The following is a 10,586-nucleotide window of genomic DNA, read 5'->3' as shown; positions in this document are numbered from 1 at the left end:
GGGTTGGTTTTCAGTTAAATTAAGTTAGGAGTAGGTTAGTCATTTCAATGTTTTAGGACACCCCTTATAATTATAGGGTAGGTGGCCTAATAAGATCATGGTCCCAAAAAAACCATGGTCCCAAAAAATCGTTCAAAATTAGTTAGTGTACTGTGTAGCCCCCAGTTAAATCCCGTTAAAAAAGCCCATTCGTAGCTTACTTACAAGTTACATCTCGGTTTTGGGGGACCGTTGTTTTGGTGCATTTCATTCTCCGTTCTCTAGTCCCACTGTCTTGAAAGCTACACTTCTCTCTTCATTTCATCCCCTTGTTCATGAATTAGGGTTGGAAAATTTGGTTCGAATAAAATCGAGGTATGTAAAGTTGGTGATAATTAATTCATTTATCTCTTCAATTTACCCTAATTCTGCTCTGTAAAATTTGACCTAATTTTGTAAAATTCTTGTTGTAGTTCCATGGTTATGGGTTAGGGGTTATATTAAGAATTGAAGGGGGTGAAAGAAGAGATGAACGTGAGTCATCCAACTGTTCACCCAATAGAAGCTCCACCACTTACAACGACTGATGGTGGTGGTGTAGTTAATGAAGTACCAGTTAGAGTAAGAATGAAAGATGTTCAAGGCATGCCGGGTACTTTAGGAGGTCTTTTGTTAAGGATTTGTCAATTCTTTTTTGCAGTTGCTGCTCTTTCTGTTATGACTTCTACTAGTGATTTCGCTTCTGTAACAGCATTCTGGTATACTCTTCTCTCTTTCGATATGATCTTCAGTAAGCAATTTATGTATTTGTTGTTATATCTAGTTTTTTTTTTTTTGAAACTGGAATATATATTAAACCCAACTATACAGTACAACAAAATGGGGCTATCCTTCCTCTACAGTCAGGAGGATTAAGAACCCAGAATCTAGTTACATTGGATTTCCTAGCAAGTTTAGCTAGAGAATCTGCTGCTCGATTACTTTTACGCGGAACATACTTACAATAAGCCTGCTGCAACTCCAATAAGCCGTTTGTACAATCTTTTACATAAGAAAACTGCGTCTACTAGTTCTGTACAATTTTGTTTTTGGAATTCGTTTTGATTTAAATTAAAATTGACTTCTCTAACATGGACTGTGAGACTGCTTTGTGAAGAATTTCCTTTTTGTATGGACTCACAAAGAGCTCCATTTTATCTAGTGGCAATACATCAAATTAAAATATGGTTACTCAGTCAGAACTCTCCTTTCAGGGATCAACAAATTTATAAATCTTTTTGTGATACATGTCGCGGATTTGCATATTGATTGTGATGCTCAAGTTAATTGTCACTCGATGAGGATTTCCTTCAGATGGTTGTATGAAGTATTATACTTTGAGGCTTTGTAATTGGTCTTTAATTTTTCTGCAAGGAGACAAACTGTTTTTTTGGTAAATTTCTGCTCAATGACGCTAGATTTTACTGTGTTGGATGTGTTAGTTACCTTGTTGTGGCGGTTGCGTTGCAAAGCTCGTGGAGTCTCTTGCTAGCCATGGTTGATATATATGCCCTTCTAGTGTGTCGTTGTTTGCGGAATTCTCGTGTTGTTGTTTTCTTCACCATTGGAGACGGGGTAAGTGCATAATATTTGAAGTTATGATGCTTTACAGTGTGGTGTTTAGTAATGATCGTGTATAACTTGTTATCTAATCCATTAAAGAACCATGGGTTTTACAACTTCAGAACTTGATATAGGCTTATAGTAGTCCATACTAGGAACTCTGATTTGTTGGTGCTAATTAAACGTCAAATTGTAACTAATAACTTCTGCCACGGTGGGTGCTGATGTAAACTTTGATCTAATCTCAAGCAAAGTGGACTGGAAGAATATGTTGTGAAATTGGAGTTATTTCCTGCTTTATGGACACTATTATGTGGCCGATTGGATTCACTTTTAGTTGCCACAATTCCACAAGTGGGCTTCTTATTATGCCGGCTAAGAAAGTAATTTCCATGTTGTGCGTGTGTAATTAAACTCAAGGTGTTGATAACTGATTTCTGTTTTCTTTCTTTTGGATGTTTATTTATTCAAAATCTAGTTGTTTGGCTTAGTTCTTAATCTTTCTCCTGCGTTTAAAAAGTGTTTTGGTCAACTATCTAAACATATATTTTGGATTATTTGCGTTTTGTGTAAGTTACATCCATAACAGTGAGGAGATACTTAGAGATCGTCTTCATTTTTTCTTCTGATCTGCGGCTTTATTTTCTAACTAAGAATTACCTATTTGTATGTCTTAATGTTTTTTTTCTGATGCAGATCACATCCACATTGACATTTGCTGCAGCATGTGCATCTGCAGGCATCACAGTACTCATTGGGAATGATCTTAATGAATGTGGCCAGAACCATTGTGTTAGGTTTGAGACCGCAACGGCAATGGCCTTCTTGAGTTGGTTCACCGTGTCACCATCATTTCTCTTAAACTTCTGGTCTTTGGCTGCTCATTGAAAGGGAATTACGCAAATTTAACTTTTCCTTTTCCTTTTTGTTTATTGGGTGTTTACTTCTATTATTATACCACCAGGACTTAGACATTTGATTAACCCTCGGTATGTGTGTGTGTATATATATATGTTTTTATGTATAACATATAGTTCTTTGCTTGACATCTTTCTGAAGCATTAGATCTACATACTTACTGTGTATCTTATGATTTCTCGAACCTGTCCAATATTAGAATCCTAACACAAAATTGTGGGATCCTATCCTAGTATCTTGACCATTTAACCTTTTGACCTCATTTTGGCATTAGTATCTTGCATATCCACGGCAAATAGAAATGACTACTGTCGTGGTGTAAAGATGCGTTTCAGCTGGTTATTAATAGTGAAGTAATCTCGGATTTGACAGTGTAGATTTTTTTTTTGAAGCATAGTCTAAAGCTGTCTTTGGGTTATGCAATTGCAACCACATGTCCAATTCTCTGAAGCTTCGAGGATTTTGGAAGCAAGGAAACAAGGTTTTCTTAAACAACAATGGAATGTCGTGCCAGACTTTATTACGTCTCTTCTTAAACTAGATAATAATAATATAATTTCAACTTCTTGTATCTCTTTAAATGATGTTTCCCAGGAAAACAAAAGATCAAATCTGTTGGAGGTTTTTCATATTCCTAGTAATTATGCAGGAATGACAACTGCTAACAGTGTGATCTCTTTGATGTAACTCTGGTTGTGCTATAATATGTCCAATTCTCTATATAAAAACAGAGTTTTGTCGAGCGCTCTCATTAACCGGAACTTCTGGTTGATTCTGACCCCACCATTTAAAATTTCAACTAATCAAAATTGAGGAGAATCTTTCAGCCGCACAATATATTTTTCAACCAATCACATTCAAGGAAAATATATTACTTAAAAAAATTTAATTTATCAAATCGTAATTAGATTCTTTCACTAAAACACGTACATACGTGTGTGTCTATATATATATATATATATATGTAAATAAATAAATATAAATAAAATAAATAAATATATTTGAAAATGGCTCCGGCGATTTTTCTAGCGACTGAATACTAGAATTATTCACCATAATTGTTCTTGCTGTTCATGATTTCATGATCTCTTTTCGTTTTCCCTTTTAGTTTTGATTTGTGTTTTCCCCATCGTTTTTTGTTGGTTTGTTTTCGGTGTTCTTTTTCCATTTTTCTTCTTCGTAGGGTTTACATTTTCAGTTTAGGGTTTTTCCTTCTCGATATGCCTAGAAGCTCCAGAACTTCAAGGGTTCCTTCCTCTCGATTGCAGAATGATCCTTCTGGGGTCGCGCCTCTGAGTTTGGTGGTTCCATCGTCTTCTACCCCCTCTGTCGGTTCTGCAGGTTACTGCCACTTCCCCTTTAAGGGTTTTAATGGCTGCTGTGATGGCGTCAACGACAGAGGTATGTGAAGGGTTCTTTTCGCCAGCATTTGCAGGACAAGCATCTCTTCAATGAGGAAAGCAGGGTTATGTGCAGAGATTTAATCTCTACGGATCCTATAGTTTACCAAGCCTGGGAACGTGCTCTTCGTCTTCTTCGTATGTGGCTTTGCGGCAAATGCATGCATTTGCACGCTTGGAGAATGCCCTGCAAAGGTAAGAGTGGTGCTGTTCAGGGAGAAGTGATCGTAGGACCTGTAAATGGAACAACCGATGATCTTATTCATGGTTTGCCTAAACCCGATGCTGTTTCGGCCTTGACTGTTGCTGGTGTTGTCACGCCTGTTGCTGTTTTTGAAGGCAGTTCTGTCATGTCTGCTGCTGTGGTTGTCGCACCTGATGTTACTGCAGCGAATGAGGATGTTGCAGGTGAGGTCGTTCTCTCCTTGGAACTGCTCAATTCAGCATTTCAGAGACAGGTCTCTACGGTATCTTGTATCCCCCACCAGTGCAAGTTGGCTTTCTCTCGCACTCTTAAGTATTGCCTTGATTCGGTACTGTCCAGTCCAGATAGCATCTCTGCATGGGTAAAACTTCTTCTTCTCCCCATTGGAACTTTACAGGTTTATCGACCTAAGAGTTCTGTTGAAGATAAATCCGGCATCAGAAGGAAGTTACAAATTAAGGCTATTAACCAAGCTCTCTCGGATTGGAGGGACAGTACTAGCTGCTCAGTTTTGATCAGTAAGTTGTTTCAGCAACCTGCCTCTTTGCCACGTAAACAGAAATTAAAGAATAAGGACAATGCTAACTTGAATGCTTGTAGGAAGAAGATTAGTTGTTGTCACTTTCAGCAGCGATCCGGGTGTTATCTTCCGGTGGTGTTGCCCCTCGCAACGAGTCCATGTTTGTTGAATTGCAATTGAAACATCCAGCATCCCCACCCCCTTTTATTCCGACGGACTCGGTTTGTGTTGATTCAATTGTGGTTGATTCCAGGGCCGTTCTTGGCGCCATAAAGAGTTTCCCCAAGGGGACTTCTTGCGGCCGTGATGGTTTACGTGCACAACATTTAATGGATGCATTGAGTGGTGCGGCTTCAGCAGTAACGGACGAATTAGTGGCTTCAATTACTGGAGTTGTCAATTTATGGTTGGCAGGAAAATGCCCCAGTGGTTTGGGTGAGTTCGTAGCTAGCGCACCCCTTACACCGTTATTGAAGTCGGGTGGTGGTCTTAGGCCCATAATTGTTGGTACCATTTGGCGCAGATTGGTTTCTAAAATAGTTGTTTTCTCTGTTGGCAAAGCTATGACTTCTTATCTTGGGGACTATCAATTCGGGGTTAGTGTGCCTGTTGGAGGTGAGAGAGTATTTTACACGCTGTAAATAACTTGCTGGAGTTGAAGGGCCAGTCCGCCAATACGTCAATGCTGCTTGTTTACTTTTCAAATGCTTTCAGTATGGTCAACCGGTCTCACCTCATTAAGGAAGTTCGGCTCCATTATCCAGGTATCTCACGTTGGGTGGAATTTTGCTATAGTAGGCCTGCTAGACTTTAATATTCTGTTTTCGATATTTGGTGTTCAACAAGGGGACCCACTTGGTCCGTTGTTGTTTGCCTTGACCCTCCATCCCCTGGTGAAAACTATTGCTTCTCAGTGTAAACTCGATCTGCACGCCTGGTATCTGGATGATGGGATCATTATTGGAGATACTCTAGAGGTGGATAAAGCTCTGAGCATTATTGAATCCGAGGGCCCAGGTAGGGGTTACATCTTAATATAAAGAAATGGAGGTCTTTTGGCCGACCGCTGATCCTAGAAGTTTTGATGAAGGTGTTTTTCCCCGTGATATTGGCAGACTATCTAACAATGTTACACTTTTTGTTTTTTTTGGGGGGTGGGGGGAGTGAGTCTTGATTTTAAATTTATTAGCGACATGGCGTTGCATAGAGTTCACAAGACTATCCATCTAATGTCTGCTATCAAAAAACTCAAGGACCGTTAGAGTGAGATGTTATTGCTTCGCAATTGTATTGGTGTGTCCAGACTGTATTTTTTGTGCGCACTACCAACCCCGCATCTTTGCAACATGACACTGAACTGTTTGATGATCATTTATTTCAGTATTTGCGATTGCAGGTGATGGATCAGGTTTTGGGACTTTGCAACAACGAACCGCTACTCTTCCCATCAAAGGAAGGTGGCCTTGGCATTTACACTATGGCAGACACTTGTAATTATTGCTATCTAGCTTCTCAGAGCCAAACGGTTTCAGTTCAAAAGGTGATTCTTGGCAACTTATTTTCTTCTGACAAAGGTTCTGCTTATCATTCGACCCTTCAGAACTTCATCCAGGTATGTGGTTTACCTTCTAACTATTGCGTTGATGTTACTGCCCCCCATTCTGTGCACTCCCTGGCAGTCACTTACTTCGACGCAGTTAAGAAGCAAATCCCAAGCCAATTTTCTATGTCTGCAAGAGATTCCATTTTGTGGCAATGTAACCGTGTTAAGCATGCTCAAGATTACCTTTTGGCCATACCCATTAGCGGTCTGAATCAATGTCTTGGACCAAGACAGTTTAGAGTCGTAGTTTGCTACCGCCTTGGTATCCCCTTGTTTGTCGAAGGTGGTTTATGCTCAATTTGTAATAGACCCATGGATATTTTTGGTGATCATGCTCTTCATTGTGCCAAGGATGTAGGGCTTAAGTTTCGACATGACCTGGTTCGTGACGTAATCATTGACATCTGTTATAAAGCAGGCGTGCCCGCACGTAAAGAAGCCGCCCTAGGGTTTCTTTCTGATGATAATAGAGATCTATGCTCGGCTGATATCCTTGTTCTTAATTGGGAAAATGGTCAGGATGTTTGTATGGATGTTACCGGAGTCTCACCTTTCACAGGTGAATGTATTCGAGCGTTTGTCCCGGGCCAAGCTAGTTTCAGATGGATATGATTTGGGTGTTCTAGCCTTTACCACGTTGGGGGAACTAGGTGATGATACTTTGTGTTTTTTTTAAGATATTGAAGAATTATCTAGTTTGTAATGATGCTAGTAGTGGTGTAGGTAAATTTCTTTTCTATAGGTTAGGAGTTGCTATTCAAAAAGTTGTTGGTTCCCAACTTGTTGCTAGGTTACCATCCAAAGTTCTGTATGAGTGAAGTGTTTGATAATTCAAGATCATCATTTTTCATAAAAAATAAAATAAAAATAATAATAATTAGATTCAAGCACTAAAATACATAAATAAATAAATTTAATACATCATGATTTTATCATCAAATAATCAACATGCTTCCCAAAAAAGATTATAATCACGTGAGCAAGACAAATCATAAAATCATTAAAAAATGAAACAAATTTGTCCAACATCCAATGTCCAATTACACTTCTAAAAATCAACCTAATCCTAATTACAATTCCAAGTTGTTGATAATTAAACTAATCCTAACTTTATAATTACAATTTCGAAAGAAAAAAATAAATAAATAACAAATACACTTTCGACCTTAAATAGTTGATAAAATTTAGAAAAATATCATAAAGTATATAAAAATACCTGGAATTAACTAATGTTTACTCGTTGACTATAGTTCTTCCTCCATCAGAGACTCAGTTGAGACAACTTTAGACACCGATCCTCCATCAGAGACAACTTTAGACACCGATCCTCTGCAAGACAAAATCACAAAAAATCATGGAGAAAACAACAAAACAAAAACATATCATCATGAAAAAGAAAATGGTTTTTACTTAAAATGAAAGAAAACGAAATAATCAATAATAGTTTTTACTTAAAATAACATTCCAAAAATAAAAGAACAAGTATAACGTGGCTACTAAAATATATTCGCCATCCAAAATTATAAAAAATTATGTAAATATTGATATGTAAATAAAGTTTTTTTTAAGGAGTATTCTGCCTTGGTTACTCTCTATATAAATACCGCCAACAAATAAGATGCAAATTTTTGAATCACTTGTGGACGTGTATTATATTTTCATTTTTTTTACGACAAAAATATCGCAACAACAAAATGCGGCAATCCAAAAATAATGGATATGCGATATTCTAAAGATTACATAACTTTTAAGAATTGGTTTTGTTTCCTAAACAAAGTTTTTTTTTTTATCGATTTTCTGCCTTGATTACTCTCTATATAAAGCTCTCGAGCAAACGCTAAACCTGGCTTGCAGGTTGCTTTTTTTATTTTTAGGTTTTTATTTTCTTCTTCTATTTCTCGCAAAAAAAAAAACAATCTAATTTATTTCGTTGTTGATTTTTGTTTTGCAGGCAGCACTGGTTGCGGCAGTGGGTATCACGGTTGTTTTGTTGCGGTAGTGGTAATTTTAAAGTTGCGGTAATGATAGGTCATGGTTCTTTTGAAGCTTTGTAATGGTAATAATAAAGTCACACTAGGTATAATATATTGGATTCATTTTTTTCCAGTATTCCAGGGATGTTTCATTTTTTGGGTTTTGCAGTTGGTGATATATCCTCTTAAAGGAGAGATCCGGTGATGAAGCTAAACTTTCTTTTTTATGTAGGTTTTTTTGTTTGTTTGTTTTGTTTTTAACTCTAAATTCACTTTTATTGTTGACGTAGGGATAGTGAAGTAAGATTATACAAGACTCTGTATATGGATGAGGTGACAAATCTAATCACTTTTTTTTTTAGGAAATTAGGGTTTTCTTTGATTTTATTCCTCTTATTTCACTTTTATTGTTGGTGTGGTATACAATATAGGATGACGATAAATGCATGAGTTGACAAATTTTATTATACTTTTTTTTTTTGCCATTTTTATCTTTGTGTTGTTTCTAACTTTGATTTTAATCTTCCTATTTCACTTTATTTTTGGGTTGGCGATCTACAGAGATAACGCATGGAATTTTGGTGAGGATAACATGGCTTCCGATAAGTCCAACATAGCGATGTTTTACAACTACGCTCTTGTTTAGTAGTTTTAAATGATCGTGTGTGAATTTTTAAAATATTTACCAAATACACTTTGATAAGTCGAATTGTCTACTGAGTGTGATATTAAATGGATTGAATTTCGAGTTTCGGATGATTTTATACTTGGTTTTGTGTTTATTATTTCAATGAGTTGTTTGCATTTAATGAGAATGAACTTATTGCAAGACCCTGCAGAACAAAAATTTCATAATAATCCATGTCGATGCTTTTATTTCGTTAAACAAATATAGCAAGACACTATAAACTGCATTCCCTTGCAATGGTGTGATATTGGCCATTTCATCTGGAATTGCTTTCCCCACTTCGTATGCGACTAACTATTTGAGTCTTTATACAGATTTGTTGCATATTTGTTGTTGAGCCATGTACTCATTACGTATAAATTTAAATACCTACACTAACATCTTTATAACTGTGGTTGAGAAATCCTATTAAGCGTAGAATAGTAACGGTGTGACTCTTAATTATATGATTGTTTGTTTGTTTTAAAACAATAGGGAAACTCCATGGTGCAGCGCGCTGTGAACAAGCCAGGTTAAGGATGTTGGTCTTGAAGCATGTCACATCTTTTTACGAATGTTCCTGGATTATGTGCGATGCAAGAAAACTAATATTCTTTTGGGATAGTTATTCATTTGTTTTCTTTTGTACTTTTCTTTTAAAATAAATAAATAAAATCCTAACTCTAAGTATGAGTACAAGTTGTACAACACTGTCCATAATAATTAGGTTATGGACAGATGAAAAGCAAGGGGGAAATAAAGCTAGCTCTAGCAGCAAGACTATCATCATCCAAACAATCGACTCCATCGGACTTCAAGACGCGGGTTATGAAGGCGCACCGTTTACATGGTCAAACAACAGAAAATGAGAAGCGAACATTTGTGAGAGAATTGACAGAGCATTGACATCATTTTTATGGGCTCAAAAATTCTCGTACACCAAGGTAACTCATCTACCTAGAGTTGGATTAGATCATACACCTATTCTACTAGATACAAATCCGGGAAAATTGAAACTTCAGAAACCTTTTAGATGTATTAGATCTTGGCTCTCTCACTCCACTCTAACCGAGGTAGTCCAATCTTCCTGGGAATTACATTCCAACAACACAACAAATGAAAACTTCTCCTTGAAACTCCAACTCTTATCATCCGATCTTTCCCAATGGAACTCATACATATTTGGAAATATTCATAAAAATATTAGGAACCTAAATAATAAAATCGAGAGCATCCACAAAGCTGGAAATATTTCCAGAGACATAGACAAGCTAAAAAATCTCCAAGCAGAACTAGGAAAATGGTACGAAATCAAAAACGATTTCTACCATCAGCTGTCTGGAGATAAATTCTTCAAGGAATATGACCGAAACACAGAATAGTTCCATGCCACCGCATTTCATAGGAAAAGAATAAATTCCATCAACACCCTCAGAGAACCCTCGGGCCTCTGGCTCTCGGACAGGGAGCAAATTACAATGGATAGATCACATATTACAATGCATTTCCACTACTTCCTTGTCAATCCTCCTCAATGGATCCCCTGAGTCAAAGTTCAAAACCTCACGAGGATTAAGACAAGGGGACCCCCTTTCCCCATATCTCTTTCTGATATGCATGGAAATCCTATCCAGGCTTCTAGAAAATGCGACAATGGAGAAGAAAATCTCAGGACTCTGAATCAATAAAAACGCTCCAAATATTCCCATTTATTTTTCG

General features: G+C 37.2%; 1 protein-coding gene across 1 annotated transcript; it reads left to right on the top strand.

Moving 5' to 3' along the window:
- Positions 1-218: 218 nt before the first annotated feature.
- On the top strand, positions 219-2,664 carry LOC113308486 (CASP-like protein 5A2). Its single transcript, XM_026556952.1, has 4 exons — positions 219-354; positions 453-737; positions 1,461-1,593; positions 2,278-2,664. Exons 2-4 carry the CDS (start codon positions 508-510, stop codon positions 2,467-2,469), a joined length of 555 nt encoding a protein of 184 aa, XP_026412737.1. The 5' UTR covers positions 219-354; positions 453-507; the 3' UTR covers positions 2,470-2,664.
- The last annotated feature ends 7,922 nt before the right edge of the window (positions 2,665-10,586 follow it).

This window comes from Papaver somniferum, chromosome 9 (genome assembly GCF_003573695.1).
Source record: "Papaver somniferum cultivar HN1 chromosome 9, ASM357369v1, whole genome shotgun sequence".
Lineage (NCBI taxonomy): Eukaryota > Viridiplantae > Streptophyta > Magnoliopsida > Ranunculales > Papaveraceae > Papaver > Papaver somniferum.
This window is presented reverse-complemented; position numbering and strand designations above follow the sequence as displayed.